Raw genomic sequence first — 17,388 nt, 5'->3', positions numbered from 1 at the left:
TTTTTTACCTTGACTACTTACCTTCCCTTCACTCCCCCACTTCCTATCCTTTTCAAAATGATGGGGATGGTGGAACAAAGATTTAAATTTATGGATTACCTCATAATCGTCAGCCATAATTGCTGCCATAATTGCTGCCTATCTAGCAGTCTTCACCCTCTGGTCTTCAACATGGGTTCTTATCATAGAAGGTAGAGAATTCTTCAGCTCCTCTAAGAGAATGGTCTCTCTCAGAGCCTCATAGTTGCAGCTCCCAATGTTTGTATCCACCTATCAAAATTGTTCTGCTTAACCCTTTCTAATTTGGCATACATCTGCCCCAGCTGTCTCCTTAAATTCTGAAACTTCTGCCAATATGCTTCGGGAACCAATTCACATGCACCCAGAATAGCCTACAATTAAATAATTATTATACATCCCCTCTGACAGGGAAGCATAAATTTCCTGTGCCCGTCCCGGCAATTTATTTTGCATGGGTAATGTCCTGTTTTCTTTCGGCAACTCCATTTGGGTTAATATTTTTTCAAAAACCCTAAAAATGGTTTCTACCTCCTCTTCGAATTTTGGGAGGGCCTGTATAAATTTAAACATACCGCCACTGGGTTCCGTGCTCAGATTAAGCTCCTCTCTAATTTCCAGTGCCTTAAGCTGGAATTCTCTCTCTTTTGCTTTTTCCTCTCTCTAATTCCAACCTCTTCATTTCAATTTCCATCTCCATTTCTTTTTCCATTCTTTTTAATTCCCTCTCATGCTTGAACTGCAACTGAATTTCCTCCAGCTCAATTTCCCACCAGAAAATGTCTTTATTGCTACACTACTTCATGGTTCTCCTGTGTTTCTAGCATCTCTTTCAAATTTAAAACTTGAGCAATCGCTTCAGTTATCTCTACCTTCCTAACTTTACTGGTACCTCGATTTTTAATTCACCTGCCAATTCGACTCGCTTGTCTTTTCGAAACCCTTTTAAATTAACCGTCTACCTGAAGAAAACCCTTAACAGCTTCCAGAGCCATCCTTGTATATCATTACAAATCTAGTGTCTCTTTTTACTTTAAATTGTAATCCAAACGCCACCGTCTGCATTCCAAAGCTCCCAGGCCCAAGCCCCCAAATTATGATATGACACCCTGGGCTAGTGTGTGGTCAATTCCAGCCCCACTTGACCCGGAGACGCAACACAATTGAATTAACAAGTAATTCTTAGAAGAATGCTGTAAGTCTCTGGCCCTTAGCTGCCCAATAAGTATAGTCACCAGGTTTGTAAATTTAAACACAATTTCTGCACTGTAGGGATTTTATGATTCTATACTGTTTTTGTATAACAATTATAATGAAATATGCAGGAAATACTACTGATTAACTTTTATCTGATTCCTAATCTCCCATTTTAACTTGCCACCCCAACCTATATATGCGCACACACACACATGACAGACAAACACAGAGGAGGGGTATAAAAAAATGATAAGTGAAAGATAAGAGTCTTTGTTTCTAAGCACACCTTTGTTCAAAGTAAGCTTTCAGATCTGGGTCTCTGCAACCTGTGATGATTTCATTGTAGATTTATTCATTCAGGTTCTCTGTAGGTTCAGAAATAAATCAACTCCCAGCCTTTCTGGAGAGAAAGAGAGAAGATGCAGGTCCTTGTCATTGTGCTTTCAGGAGTCAAACTGAGCTCCTTGGGTCTCTGGAAACCATTCCACTCGTATAGGACCCAATCACTACCTGTTACCAGACAGAATACGGCCTTTTGGCGAATTCATTGGCCTCCAACCAATTAATCGAACCGAGTGCCACCCCAACTCTCTGGTGCCGAAATGTCTGACGAGCAGTGTTCTCTCCTGTAACTTCTGAATTCCTCACTCCTCTGCTGCTTGACTTTAAAGATACATGTCCATTAATTATCCATGGATCAAAAATTATAACGGCAAAATAAAAGAAAGGGGAAATAAGGGAATCAGCAGGAAGGACTCTTTTTTTAAAAAAAGTGTCAAAGAATGTGGCGGGAAAAGCCGGAAGTGCCGCCGGTGGGCTACAATCTACTTTTGCTGCCCAAGTTGACAATTTGGCAAAACATGGCAAAATTCTGCCCATTATCTCTGTATCCACTCTCTAAAACCTTTCAGAATTTGATAGATCTCTATTAGGTCACCTCTCAGCCTTTTTTTCCAAGAGGAAAGGGACCCTTCTATCCATCCTTTACTGATACATATACCTTGGCATTTCTCCCATCATCCTTGTAAATCATCTCTGCACCCGCTCCAGTATTTCGATATGCTTTTTTATTATGTGGCAACCAGAGATACATGCAGTACTCTTAAGTATGATCTAATCAAGGTTCAGTACAGGTTTAGCATAACTTTGCTGAGTTTCAATTCTCAGAAATAAACCTTGCTTGGTTTCCTTTTATTACAACTTGCTAATTTGTGGCACAACTTTTAGTGATTGGCGTATTTGTACTTTAGTATGTCTTTGTTTGTCTCCCCCACCTAGACTTGTAACTTTCAAGTAATAAATCACCCCCCCTATTCTTCTTCCTACCAAAATGTACTACCTCACATTTATCATTGTCATTTGCCAATTATTTGCCTGTTCTGCAACTTTATTAATGTCCTCCTGTAATTCGTTGCAGTCCTCCTCACTATTTACTATCCCCCACCCCTCACAATCCCTCTGCAAAAAATTGATTTAATCGGCAAATTTAGAAAGTGTGTTGTTGATTCCAAAGTCCAGATCCTGATGGAACACCATTATACATGCTTTTTGCCACTGTGACTAGCTACCTTTTACACCCACTGTCAGTACAGTGTTCAGACTGGTAAAAACATGGAATGAACTTTGAATTCCACTGTGGTACCAGCATACTTCCAATGCAAAGGTATTCTGAGAAAGGAGGTGGGAACAATTGTAGATTTCAAGGGAACCCACAATAGTATAAGAAAAATAACATTTACACCCATAAGGTAATCACTCTCAAGACCTGTATTATGAAACTCTTCTCAATCAATGATAGTTACTAGCTTGCACCTTAATTCTAAAGTGTCAAAATGGAAAGCAACGCCAAAATGAACAAACGAACAATAAAAAGGAAAGATCATTAAAACATACTTCAAAGATCTTTTACATGTAGTGTGACAAAAATCAAGTCCCAATTCTTTATTGCAAATGCAATGTTTTTGTACCTGGAAATAATTTATGTAGAAATGAATTTATGAGACAAATCTTGATTTACAGGTACAATGATAAATTGATCATGGAGATTGATGAGGAAATCATCTCCCACAGTAATGAAAGCAGATAAATGATTTCAGCAGAGAAAACATTTACTGGAGTCTGGACAATTGATCTACTTTGATAAATGTGAAGTTGTGTAGACTTAGAAGCAGTTAAAATCAGTTTCAATTGGAATATAAACAGTAGTTTACTCAATGAAGTGTATTGACCAATTTCAGATATTGTAACTGAACAGCATTTCTATACTAATTAACCGTGAGGGTTGACTGTTTGCACTCACATTTTTCTTTTGCTAAACTTTTGAAAACTACAAACATCAGAATTTTGTGATGAGCAAGAAATAAATGTTTATTTTTTTTTGTTCAAGATATTTTACATTAATGCATATATGCCTGCACTGACATATCATTAAATATCAGTTTTTCCCTTTTATCTACTGTTTACGTAAAGAAAATCATTCAGGTTTATTATAAAATCTTTGTAATGTAAACTAGTATTGCTTCAATGATGCAAGGTAGTGACCCTTTCCCACAAGTGATTTCTCAATGTGACTTTCCTTATTCCCAGAATACGCACTGAGTTCATCAGTACAACTCCACATCAAGATCATAAAGAAATATGACATACAGATTGTCTCATTATCCATCAACCTAGTAATGCTTTACAGTCATGTCACAGTGAAATTGCATCATATTTATAAATAAAAAAAGTAAAATCATATTGCATACAAATACAAGAGACCATAACTTGCTTAAACTATGCATCCATCATAAGTGTTGAACAAGTAAGACAGCTGCTGAATTTTCCTAAACTGCCGTTAATACCGTTCTCTAATCCACCAGTTGAATAAGCATTTCAGTTTTTACCTATTAGGTATTTTTATTCTGCCCAATAGTTTCTCATCTCCCTGTTCCCCCTCCCACACCCAAAAAACACAGTTAATCTGGCACGTTGTTTGGAAATTGACTGAGGCAAGTAAGTCTGAATAATAGCCTACCCACAATGGGGAGACTGATTTGCAGCATTTCGCATCTTAATATTCTGATATAAGTAAAGTTATAACTGATGTATTGTCAAAATAGAAAGCATCTAACTTATTTTACTGTTTTATATTTGAAAGGTACAACAATCACCTAGAAACTTGAATCTGAAATCAGCTCATAAACTCCTGGTGAAACTCAATTATGATTTCCTCTCCACTGTATGATAAAAGAATCAGTCAAGCCTCCCTTTTCATTGAAATTTATTGTCCCTCCAGTGTTTGGATGGTTAACTCACGATAGAAGTCTCCTGATTCCCACCCCTTTATTTGTGTCATTGATTATCTTCAGCTTGTACTATTGCACAGTAATTCTGGAGGAAAAGTCTATGCCGATATGTATCAAATACATATGGAACCAATTTATTGGTTAATAAGATTTATGTGGCAATGGCTAGCTCATCCCAGAATGTTAATTAGATGTCTATACTTTGTGCAGATGTTTTTGACTGCAAATATAGTAACGTGAATTTGCTAACTTAATTTTTCTCATTGTCCATCTCTACCCTCTCCTCCCCATAATAGCACTAAAATGCTCAAAATACAACTTTATCGTTTGGCTGCCTCCAATTATTGATACTAATGCAGGAAACTTATCTCTTCCCCTCGTGCCATCCCACCATCTCCTCCTCCCAGTTTTAGATGTGGGTTGAATATAGCTAAATATTAAAAGTCAGTTTGCTGTTCTCTGTCCGTGCTCATGGTTAGCCTGCAAAAGGTGGTTCTCGTTAATATTTAGTGTTGAGTATTATATTTATATTCATCCTCATACTGAAAACTGATAATCTTATAGGTCATTAAACAATTGTATACAGTTATTAAGTGAAGAAATGTATTGCTTTACTGTCATCTAAAAATGAACTGAGCCACGAATGATGAATTAAGAAAATAATTCCTGTTTTTTATGAATTTAGATTAGAAATAATTTTGACAAGCAAATAGTACATCCGCTTTGCTTGGACAGTAGTTAGAAGCAAAATGATGGCTTTTACTAGACTAAGATACCTATATAGTACCAGCTAGCTTGATAAGGCTGAGACAAATATAAACTATTTTACATCCTCAAAAGGCAATTGATCGCAGATTTTATAGTCATTTATGTAGCTGCAGCAGTACTTGCAATTATATTAACGGTTCAATACTGACGTATGTATGCACAAAAGTAAATGCATTTAATTTATTGTCAGATAATTAATTTAATTATTGCATTTATGAAAGTGGACCTTAAGGTAGAATAAAATGTAGAGTACAGGAAGTACATTGAAGAGTTTCTGTAAATTGCTTTGATTTGAGGGAACAGCTGAGTTTGTCTCTTCCTATTATTAATGAATAATTTTCATTTGCATGCACAGTTATGGCACTTGCCTCATTTTTACGCAAAGAAGACTGTTCAATTACCCCAAGACAAAAGCAAATACTGTGGATGCTGGAAATGTAAGAACAAAAAGTGCTGGAAATACTCAGCAGGTTCGGCGGCATCTGTGGAAAGAAATAGAGTTAACATTTCAGGTTGATGATGAGGGAAGTAGTTGTTCCATGTCTAGTTGTCTTGATTTGCCGATTGGAATCTTCCACTTGGTTTAATTGTAGAGTTCTGTTGCTGGAATTCCAAAGTAATTGTGGAATAAAATAAACAAATGTTAAAGTTTCTGCTCACTGTACTTCGGTAAGTCCCGTTTTGATGAAGTAGTACTGCAGAGTTAAATTCTTACTGTAAAATTTACCTCCGGAGTACTAAACAAAATAGAAAGTACAGTTATACCTGTAATATACATAGATTCGAAAAGAGTGCACAAAGTTCGCAAGTCATCAGGGAGGCAGGGTGGCACATTGATTAGCACTGCAGCCTCACAGCTCCAGGGTTCAATTCCAGCCTTGGGTGACTGTGTGGAGTTTGCACGTTCTCCCCGTGTCTGCGTGGGTTTCCTCCGGGTGCACCAGTTCCTCCCACAGTCCAAAGATGTGCAGATTAGGTGGCTTGGCAATGATAAATTGCCCCTTAGTGTCCAAAAGGTTAGGTGGGGTTACTGGGTTGCAGGATAAGGTGGAGGCTTGGGCTTAAGTAGGGTGCTCTGTCCAAGGCCTGGTGCAGACCCGATGGGCCGAATGGCCGCCTTCTGCACTGTATATTCTATGATCATTGATAATGGTGAAAATAATCATGAACAATTGATCAATAGGTTGCAACAGTTGTAATTTGTTATCTGTATAGCAATGGTTAACTTTGGCATACTATCAAGAAATCAAAATGAAATATACCTTTGAAAAGGTAATAGCAAAAGTTAAGGTAGAATTTTCACTAAAAGGGATATAGGACAGTTTTCTCTCAAACTGTAAAAGTGACATTCACTTAAAATTGTTTAATTCTACCTCATGTCGAGCAAAGTAAGATTCATTGTACTTCTTTAGCTAGCATTAGTTTTTAAAGTCTCATTTATGGTACAAAATCACAGGCTTGCCGTACAAGGAATTATTTTTTGAATTTGTATCTTTTTAATGATGGCATATTAGTAAACAATGTGGAAAGCCCGTCAATGGTGTGTGGGAGGGATGCACTCTTCTTCCACATGGTTCATAATATGCAGCTGAATAAAAACATTCTGTCCGCCATGAGATAATGTGATCATGAATCCTTAACTCGGCGTGAAACATGCATAGACTGCTCGTCTTGCCACCATGGTGTAAAAAATGGATTACTATGTTCCAGCAAAACTAGTCAGTGATACGGAATGATTTTTTGCAGATTTCTTTCTCATGAGAAATTCTGAACTTGGGTCATGAGTTTGTTTATTTGCTTAGCTAAAAAATATTGTTTGCATCCAAAGTATAACTCAGCTTGCAGGTGTCCTAGGCTATTTATTATCAACATGAGACATTGATTTAACTACCGCATTGTGCCCAGTGTGGATTTGCGCACGCCGGTTAAATAGCACGAAGGCCAAATTTGAGATTCTCGCTGGGCGTGAAGCAGTTTGCTATCTAACTGGACCGCTCCCGTTGGTGAGTTCTGGATCTCGCCCAAATATAGCAAGCATGTCATTAATCCTAATTTTCATTAATTTCCATCCCACGAGCGAGATTGAAGTCGAACGTAATGGCCTCCCAGGAATTAACCAGCTCCCCAGTTAGAAATCACGTGGGCGTCGTTTAGTGTTCATTTTTAAAAACATGAAGCTGGCGCAATGGCTGCTGAGGGGAACTGAGGATGTGAGTAGCCATTTACATTTTCCAGGATGCAGCTCAAGGCCACTGGAGCTGTTGCCCTAGTGCTCGGGGTGCGGGACCCCTTAGGGGTTGGGCTTGGTCGGGGGGGCCTGGAGCTGAAGAGCCCTGGCCGAATTACCGGTGTCACCTGCGTCGCTGTGGCACCATGTTCTGCCCACTGCCCTTGAGATGCGCTGGTGTCGAGGGTGAGGGAAGGGGGATTTGGAAGAACTGGAGACCATTGTTGTCTCATTAGTGGCATTCCCCAGGTTAGCCTCCAGCACTTCCTCCTCCCTGATGGTGCCTGTAGGGCCCTGCGGGTCTCCAAGAGACAGAGGGACAGCTGGTGTGAGCTCCAGAGGCTAATGCATCATCTGGCTCTGCCAATTCTGGCACCTCCCCGTTGTCTGCACCATGATGCCGACACTCTCAGCGATGCTCCTCGGTGACTGGGCCATGCACTGCCCCGGCAATGTCTACCTGTATTTGGGACACGTCCCTCAGTGACTAGGGCATGCTCTGCAGCGCCTCGGCAATGTCCACCTGGGTATGGGGAATGTCTTTCAGCGACTGGGACATGATGTCGAGACCCTCGGCCATGGTCGTCATAGACTGAGCCATACTTTGGGCATCATCACACAGGATGCTGCAGGCTGCCCTCTGCAGTCGCCTCGGTGCAACGCATTGTCGGCATCATCTCCTGCGCCCGTAGTCTTCAGGACTCCTCCAGTCGGCTATGCACTGGAATGTTGCTGACATCCCCTCCCAAATCTCACTGCTATGATGTAGCATCTGTATCAGCTCTGGGATAACCTTGTCCTCGCCATCTGACTGGGACTAAGCAGAGTCCTGGGTTCCAGCAGACCTCAGCTCTTGGATGTTCCTGCCTCTACCTGGTGTGCATCAGCAACTGTGTGGTGCTCACCAGATTGTGCCCCAGAAACCTGTCCACTAGTGTCGCCCACTGAGGTATGAGTCTCTGCACTGGTGGAAGGTGGGGGTGATAGTTGTGACGCCTAAATGGTGGTCTGCTCGGAGCCCTCCTCTGAGGTGGTCTCTTGGGTGGCAGGGGGTGTGAGGGGACGACTTTGGATGGCCTGGTCCCATTGGATGGAGATTATGCGATAGAATGGACATGTGGTCCGTGAGAGGGAAGGAGCATTTGTCTGACATGAACAGCTCACTTGAGACGGGTCATCTGGGTGAAGGGGCAGTGGGTTCTCCCCTCTGCAGCGCAGGGCAACCTTGCTGTCGGTGACAGCTCTCTTCTCAGTCAACCAGGAGCCAGTTTCTCATAGGGGATGAGGTCTCAGAACTCTGGTACTCCATCCCCGTCTTGGCCCTTTTCCGCTTAATATGGGTTATCTTCTCCTGCAGGGAACTGCGTGCTTGATGGATCTGAGGGGTCTATAACAGGTGGCATGAGTAGGCACCGCAGCTGGAAAGGGTTGTGCTGGTGGGTGCCAAGGGGTGCGAAATAACGGGCACAAAGATCGGATGTGGGGAGGGTGAGAAATGTCAGCCAGTGATTTGTGGATGGGGTTGGGAATTTGAGGAGTGACAGGCGGAATAGATGGCAGGAGAGAGGTGGTAACTTACCCTTGCAGCTCACTGGAGATCATTGGTCTTCTTCCGACATTGGACGCTCGACTTCCTGGTCATGCTGCCCGCACTTACAGCTGCTGCCTCTTCCTTCCAGACGGTATTGGTGACCCTGCTAATCGTCCCCTTGAGGGAACAGGATGTCCCTTCCCGCATCCCCAGCGTCGAGAAGCCTGGCCAGGTCGGCATCGCCAAAGCGAGGAGCAAGTCTGCGCGCTGCCATGCTTGTGTGTTGATTAGGAGTGAGTGGTGAGGGAGCGTTTAAAAGCAGCTCCCCCCTTATTATCGGCGAGACGCTGAGGCAGGAGTCTAGCGAATCAGATGGCGGACTATCCAGCGAGACTCTCATGGAGACTCATTTTCGGCACTAAGTGTCGTTAAATGTAGGCCACGAGCTTGCCAATGTGGCCATTGAGAAACGCCCTGCCAAATACGCCCAAACTCACACCGAGAAATGTTTCCATTAAATTGCGGTCATTAATTTATCAGTATTTTTCCTGACCTCTACGCATCTCCCACCAAGCAATGTTAGCTCCACCACTTTTCACGTTAAATTAACTTAAAAACTAAGAAGATATGTAGTTGCATACAGTTTTCTTTCCTCACCACCATTCTGTGACAGGAAAGGGTCAGATCTGAACTAAACATCATTTTGAGATCAGCTAGAATTTGTTTCATTAACTCAATTAGTTTTAATTGAATTCAGTTGGGTTTTTCAAAGTTGTAGGTTTGGAAAATTAACTTCAAATGTTCCAATGCCTTGAATAAGCATTGTCTAGACGTATGGGTGGGATTTTCCGGCCCCTGAAACATTTTTCCGGCGGCGGAGGCAGCTCGCCATTGGCCGCTGGAGGGATCGTCCGGCCCCGCCAGTGCCTTCGCCATTTTTAGTCCATCCCGCATGGGGGCCGCCTTTAGCGGGACAGCAAGATCCAGCCAGCGGGAAGGGCCAGAAAATCCCGTCCCAAATTCTGTTGCTCTTTACATTGGGGCTCAATCAGTAGATTTTTGCGGCAACAGAAATGTCAGATTTTTATGATGCCAGTCAAAAGAAGATAATCCGATTGAGCTGATTCTGTTGAAATAAATAAAACCTGATAGACAAATAGCTCCCAGGCAGTTGGAAATTTTGTCATGCTGGCTGTTTTCTTTCAAAATAAATTTGTTATATTGAGATTTTGTATATTTCTTCCAAACATGCAAAATAAGAATTAAAAATTGTTTGTGACATAAAGCAAATGAGGTAGCAGTAAAAAAAATTACAAGTTCACTGTAGTCAAATCCTTTGGCTCTACAAGGATATTATATCTTTGTTGACTGCTGCCCTTTTCGTTACTAGGATAAATATTCACCTCCATAGGTGGGATATAGACTCTCTACAGAAGATCACTGTATCTACGGCTTTGACAGCTCAACATTCATCATGGACTCTTCTAAGTAATTTGTTCTCCTTTTCCAGATTAACACTCCTGGGCCTGGCAGTAATGACAGACTTGTCCACTTTTCCCAGGACCCCCAGAACCAAGAGTGAGTATCATTTACATCAATAATTCCTCATCATTACCAATGCTCAGACTTATTTGTTATCCTTCCTGCTTTCAGGCCAATATCCCAGAGAAACATGCTAAAGTGTGACTGTTTTTATTTCAAGTCAAATAGTACCTTTCTGAAAGGCAAACACCTGCCTAGTTATGTATCTGGGGCTGTTTGATTTCAAATTGTGAACTAATTGGTTTATTGAATAAGTAAATGCTGAATTAATCAACAAAGAAAGCAAATTTCTTTACAAAAATATGTAATCATATTCATATAATCAGTTACCGCAAGCTCTCTTAAACATTAAATTCACTGGCTAAATTCACTAATCCCATGGTCCCAATGGAGGACCATGCTCAAAGGGAATACATGTTGGAGACACAGATATACAGCCCTCTCGCCAGGCACAAATCCACATTGGGATCAGGGGATTGATAATTATATCCTGTAGTTTTCATTGAATCAGGAACAGATTAAGGGATGTAAAACCCATCTTAACATGGGGCAACAGAGTACAACCACTGTTATTTTAAATATTGCATATTGTGATGTAACTTACTTTATTATTAATGCAATGTGCAGACATTCTACTGACCTGTTTCTTCATGAACTTTATTTCACATTTATGTTTTAATGTGCAGGGTTTGCAGAGGACCCTCAAGAATTCTTAATCTGGCTCTGCATAACTATTGTGCCATGATTATCATTATTGAGCTGTCACGTTAATGGAATAGGAGCGTGACATGACAACTGAGCATAGATGGACCTGTGTAATTGAGAAGTAAAGCTAAACCTAGTGCAAAATCTGTAAACGTTAAGTTAAATTAACTGTTTCAGCTGCCTAAATTTAGGCAATGAAACTAATGCCATCATGTGTATGCATAACAAGTCAAATTCAATCCATGATTTGATTTATTATTGTCACATGTATTGGTATACAGTGAAAAGTATTGTTTCTTGCATGCTGTACAAACAATGCATACCGTACATAGGGAAGGAAGGAGAGACTGCAGAATATAATGTTACAGTTATAGCAGGGTGTAGAGAAAAGATCAACTTAATACAAGATAGGTCCATTCAAAAGTCTGATGGCAGTAGGGAAGAAGCTGTTCTTGAGTCAGTTGGTATGTGACCTCAAACTTTGGAATCTTTTTCCTGACGGAAGAAGGTGGTGAGCATCATTGTGCACAGGTTCCACGGTTAGGCGCGGTCATTTTTCACATACTTTCTTTTCCAGTTGCAACAGAATATTTCCATGTACTTTTCATATTTAATCGTACTAGAATATAAAGATTTCGCTTGAACCAGATTTAATGGTAGAAACAGTTATTCAGTTATTAGGATTTAGTTGTCAGCACTTTCTTCTTTGTAACATGTAATTTTCTTCACCGTGACTCCTGTTTTTGGCTTGACTCAGCTCCTATCCAATCCAGTTCTGATACCACCTTGGTTTCAACATTTTGGTGATTTAAAAGTAAGACACACTAACAGTGAAGTACAGCCTGCATGCTGGTTAAGTATAGATGCTGCAAGAATAGGCCACAGGATCCTGGCTACTCTTTACATTCAGATTGTTTGCACTATTTTCTTCTTCCACATCAGATAATACGCACTTTATCAATTTTAGAGCTTAATTCATTACAATAGAAATGCTCATTGTTCCCTTTTAATGCAAATTCCAGATATGTAACCTTGTTAAGTATTAAGTCTTGCATATGGGAAATACACACCCAACTGTTGGTTTAACTGATTTAAAAATAACGTACAAAAATATTGCAATAGGAATGGGTTTGAAAGTTAGGCAGGTAACTATTAACTAATCCAATATCCCATTGAACGAGATGGATCTAAACAAATTGGACATGATGATAATAAATGGGGAAGCCTGCTGGTTTGTCTCTCCTAGCACTGTTTATTATGGAAGGAAACTATTATGGCGTTACAGGACGTGCGCATGTGTGGTATACAAGAAGTGTTGCCACCCCACCCCCAAACATTTTATGGTGTTGAGGTTCTTTCTCCCTAACTGTTGCCTTTCCTTCTTAGGAGGTTGAAGCACATTATAGACACATTCCATATATTTGGCCTCCACTTGTAACTGGACAGATAGCAAGTAATTTGAGTTCTCTTCTTAGAATGCTACTGGAGCATCTACCCATCCACCACTCCCACTCAGCTTGTTGCCTTCTTATACCCGTTACCCATATTCACCCTCCACAAATGCTGTCCTTCCATTCTAACCTCAAAAACTATTACCACTCATACATTTCTACTTTTTCTCCCTCCAGAAGAGAGCACATGACAACTGGGCGAGGTAGATGGGACAGAGGTGTGGTCAGTGGCTTCCAGTGATACTTTATTGGCCACGGGAATGTGTGCTTACCTGCTCCACTGGGAAGGATATCTTGTTGGAGGAAGCTGCAGATATCTGCAGCAACTTGCTGTGAAAGTCTGAACTTCTGAGGCACTAGTGCTCAGGCAAGTTGAGATAGCTGATTTCCCTGCCTGCAGACCCTATGATGGGGATCTCATCTCTTTGCAGCTGGAACTATGTATCCATCCCCTCTGCTTTGTGGAGGGGCATGCAGATGAGAAAACAGCTGGTGCTACTGCTGGTAGTGCTACTGCTTTTGGTAGGAATGTTGCTTTTCCACTTCTTTGACAGAAGTGCAAGGTAGAGCTGCATAAGCTGTTTACATGCTGTAGAAGAGGCATGCAGCAAGAAAGTCCAGCTGCAGGTGAAATGTCTTCCAGGAGGTTGCCAAGCGCCTGTCAAACAGTGATAGCATTCTCTAGAGGAGATGTGCTAAGTACAGCAGCCTCTCACCTGTCCATGGCTGGAGCTCCTCAGTTTCACTGATCAAAGCTTTCCTAGCTAGCTTCCTAGCTAGGGCGGCATGGTAGCACAGTGGTTAGCACTGTTGCTTCACAGCGCCAGGGACCCGGGTTCGATTCCCGGCTTGGGTGACTTTCTGTGCAAAGTCTGCACGTTCTCTCCGTGTCTGCGCGAGTTTCCTCCGGATGCTCCGATTTCCTCCCACAAGTCTCACGGGAGGGTTTAAACTAGTATGGCAGGGGGGTGGGCATGGGAGCAATAGGTCAGAAGGTGAGAGCATTGAGGGAGAACTAGGGAATAGGGACAGTGTGGCTCTGAGGCAGAGCAGATGGGGAGAAGTTGCTGAACACAGCGGGTCTGGTGGCCTGAAGTGCATATGTTTTAATGCAAGGAGCATTACGGGTAAGGCAGATGAACTTAGAGCTTGGGTTACTACTTGGTACTATGATGTTGTTGCCATTACAGAGACCTGGTTGAGGGAAGGGCAGGATTGGCAGCTAAACGTTCCAGGATTTAGATGTTTCAGGCGGGATAGAGGGGGATGTAAAAGGGGAGGCGGAGTTGCGCTACTTGTTCGGGAGAATATCACAGCTATACTGCGAGAGGACACCTCAGAGGGCAGTGAGGCTATATGGGTAGAGATCAGGAATAAGAAGGGTGCAGTCACAATGTTGGGGGTATACTACAGGCCTCCCAACAGCCAGCGGGAGATAGAGGAGCAGATAGGTAGACAGATTTTGGAAAAGAGTAAAAACAACAGGGTTGTGGTGATGGGAGACTTCAACTTCCCCAATATTGACTGGGACTCACTTAGTGCCAGGGGCTTAGACGGGGCGGAGTTTGTAAGGAGCATCCAGGAGGGCTTCTTAAAACAATATGTAAACAGTCCAACTAGGGAAGGGGCGGTACTGGACCTGGTATTGGGGAATGAGCCCGGCCAGGTGGTATATGTTTCAGTAGGGGAGCATTTCGGTAACAGTGACCACAATTCAGTAAGTTTTAAAGTACTGGTGGACAAGGATAAGAGTGGTCCGAGGATGAATGTGCTAAATTGGGGGAAGGCTAATTATAACAATATTAGGCGGGAACTGAAGAACATAGATTGGGGGCGGATGTTTGAGGGCAAATCAACATCTGACATGTGGGAGGCTTTCAAGTGTCAGTTGAAAGGAATACAGGACAGGCATGTTCCTGTGAGGAAGAAAGATAAATACGGCAATTTTCGGGAACCTTGGATGACGAGTGATATTGTAGGCCTCGTCAAAAAGAAAAAGGAGGCATTTGTCAGGGCTAAAAGGCTGGGAACAGACGAAGCCTGTGTGGCATATAAGGAAAGTAGGAAGGAACTTAAGCAAGGAGTCAGGAGGGCTAGAAGGGGTCATGAAAAGTCATTGGCAAATAGGGTTAAGGAAAATCCCAAGGCTTTTTACACGTACATAAAAAGCAAGAGGGTAGCCAGGGAAAGGGTTGGCCCACTGAAGGATAGGCAAGGGAATCTATGTGTGGAGCCAGAGGAAATGGGCGAGGTACTAAATGAATACTTTGCATCAGTATTCACCAAAGAGAAGGAATTGGTAGATGTTGAGTCTGGAGAAGGGGGTGTAGATAGCCTGGGTCACATTGTGATCCAAAAAGACGAGGTGTTGGGTGTCTTAAAAAATATTAAGGTTGATAAGTCCCCAGGGCCTGATGGGATCTGCCCCAGAATACTGAAGGAGGCTGGAGAGGAAATTGCCGAGGCCTTGACAGAAATCTTTGGATCCTCGCTGTCTTCAGGGGATGTCCCGGAGGATTGGAGAATAGCCAATGTTGTTCCTTTGTTTAAGAAGGGTAGCAAGGATAATCCCGGGAACTACAGGCCGGTGAGCCTTACTTCAGTGGTAGGGAAATTACTGGAGAGAATTCTTCGAGACAGTATCTACTCCCATTTGGAAGCAAATGGACGTATTAGTGAGAGGCAGCACGGTTTTGTGAAGGGGAGGTCGTGTCTCACTAACTTGATAGAGTTTTTCGAGGAGGTCACTAAGATGATTGATGCAGGTAGGGCAGTAGCTGTTGTCTATATGGACTTCAGTAAGGCCTTTGACAAGGTCCCTCATGGTAGACTAGTACAAAAGGTGAAGTCAAACGGGATCAGGGGTGAACTGGCAAGGTGGATACAGAACTGGCTAGGCCATAGAAGGCAGAGGGTAGCAATGGAGGGATGCTTTTCTAATTGGAGGGCTGTGACCAGTGGTGTTCCACAGGGATCAGTGCTGGGACCTTTGCTCTTTGTAGTATATATAAATGATTTGGAGGAAAATGTAACTGGTCTGATTAGTAAGTTTGCAGACGACACAAAGGTTGGTGGAATTGCGGATAGCGATGAGGACTGTCTGTGGATACAGCAGGATTTAGATTGTCTGGAGACTTGGGCGGAGAGATGGCAGATGGAGTTTAATCCGGACAAATGTGAGGTAATGCATTTTGGAAGGACTAATGCAGGTAGGGAATATACAGTGAATGGTAGAACCCTCAAGAGTATTGAAAGTCAAAGAGATCTAGGAGTACAGGTCCACAGGTCATTGAAAGGGGCAACACAGGTGGAGAAGGTAGTCAAGAAGGCATACGGCATGCTTGCCTTCATTGGCCGGGGCATTGAGTATAAGAATTGGCAAGTCATGTTGCAGCTGTATAGAACCTTAGTTAGGCCACACTTGGAGTATAGTGTTCAATTCTGGTCGCCACACTACCAGAAGGATGTGGAGGCTTTAGAGAGGGTGCAGAAGAGATTTACCAGAATGTTGCCTGGTATGGAGGGCATAAGGTATGAGGAGCGATTGAATAAACTCGGTTTGTTCTCACTGGAACGAAGGCGGTTGAGGGGAGACCTGATAGAGGTATACAAAATTATGAGGGGCATAGACAGAGTGGATAGTCAGAGGCTTTTCCCCAGGGTAGAGGGGTCAATTACTAGGGGGCATAGGTTTAAGGTGAGAGGAGCAAAGTTTAGAGTAGATGTACGAGGCAAGTTTTTTACGCAGAGGGTAGTGGGTGCCTGGAACTCACTACCGGAGGAGGTAGTGGAAGCAGGGACGATAGGGACATTTAAGGGGCATCTTGACAAATATATGAATAGGATGGGAATAGAAGGATACGGACCCGGGAAGTGTAGAAGATTGTAGTTTAGTCGGGCAGTATCGTCGGCACGGGCTTGGAGGGCCGAAGGGCCTGTTCCTGTGCTGTACATTTCTTTGTTCTTTGTTCTTTGATGTACTTGTTAGGTGAATTGGACATTCTGAATTCTCCCTCAGTGTACCCGAACAGGCACTGGAGTGTGGCGACTCGGGGATTTTCACAGTAACTTCATTGCAGTGTAAATGTAAGCCTACTTTTGACACTAATAAAGATTATTATCATTATTATTAGTCAGTTTCACTGAAGAAGCTCTTCTCCCTGCACACTCGCCTCAATCATCCTGACAAGTTGCTGACAGGTCAGGAAACTGGTGTCTTGGTGCTAAATCCAGAATTGAGGATTAAAAGAGTACTCAACAACCTATTTGAATATTAAACGGCTACAGGGGGAGCCCATGCTTGTCTTGAATCCCACCGTGAATAACCCACAGTCGTGCAGGACAATGTCAGGATCCTGACCAAACATTACTTTTAGGGCATTTGAGTTCCCTCCGCCATCCAAGTGCACTGCGCCTTGCCTGGGAGAACTGCACCCTAACAGTGGGACTTTCCTCCCTCTCTGCAGCTTGTTCAGCAGCGGAGGGCAGCTCGCCAGTGGATGACAGCAGACCTTTTGGTCCTGCTATTGTCAACAGGGTTTCATGTTGAGCACACTCCTCGCCACTGGCAAACCCACAGCGGGGTGCGCCATCAGTGGCACCCCGCCAGCATGAACAGCCAGGAAGGTCCACCCTATATGTTCAAAATAAAATTTTAAATGT

The 17,388-nt window shown here is 42.7% G+C and overlaps 1 protein-coding gene across 8 annotated transcripts in view; it reads left to right on the top strand.

Moving 5' to 3' along the window:
* The window catches only part of LOC140425211 (G patch domain-containing protein 2-like), a 398,136-nt gene that overhangs the window by 241,688 nt on the left and 139,060 nt on the right, over window positions 1–17,388 (top strand). For 7 of the 8 annotated variants that reach the window (XR_011947793.1, XM_072509246.1, XM_072509284.1 and 4 more), the window contains one exon: window positions 10,539–10,606. The exons of the other annotated variant lie outside the window; for it this stretch is intronic. Coding sequence is in view for 6 of the 7 variants with exons in the window: in XM_072509246.1 (XP_072365347.1) it covers window positions 10,539–10,606 (68 nt within the window). In the remaining variant the exon portion in view is untranslated. Of the gene's footprint in view, window positions 1–10,538; window positions 10,607–17,388 lie in introns of those variants that run through there. 8 annotated transcript variants of the gene reach the window in all.

Source organism: Scyliorhinus torazame, chromosome 1 (genome assembly GCF_047496885.1).
Source record: "Scyliorhinus torazame isolate Kashiwa2021f chromosome 1, sScyTor2.1, whole genome shotgun sequence".
In the NCBI taxonomy this organism is placed as follows: Eukaryota; Metazoa; Chordata; class Chondrichthyes; order Carcharhiniformes; family Scyliorhinidae; genus Scyliorhinus; species Scyliorhinus torazame.
The sequence above is the reverse complement of the archived record's forward strand: the minus strand, read 5'-3'. Positions and strand labels throughout refer to the sequence as shown.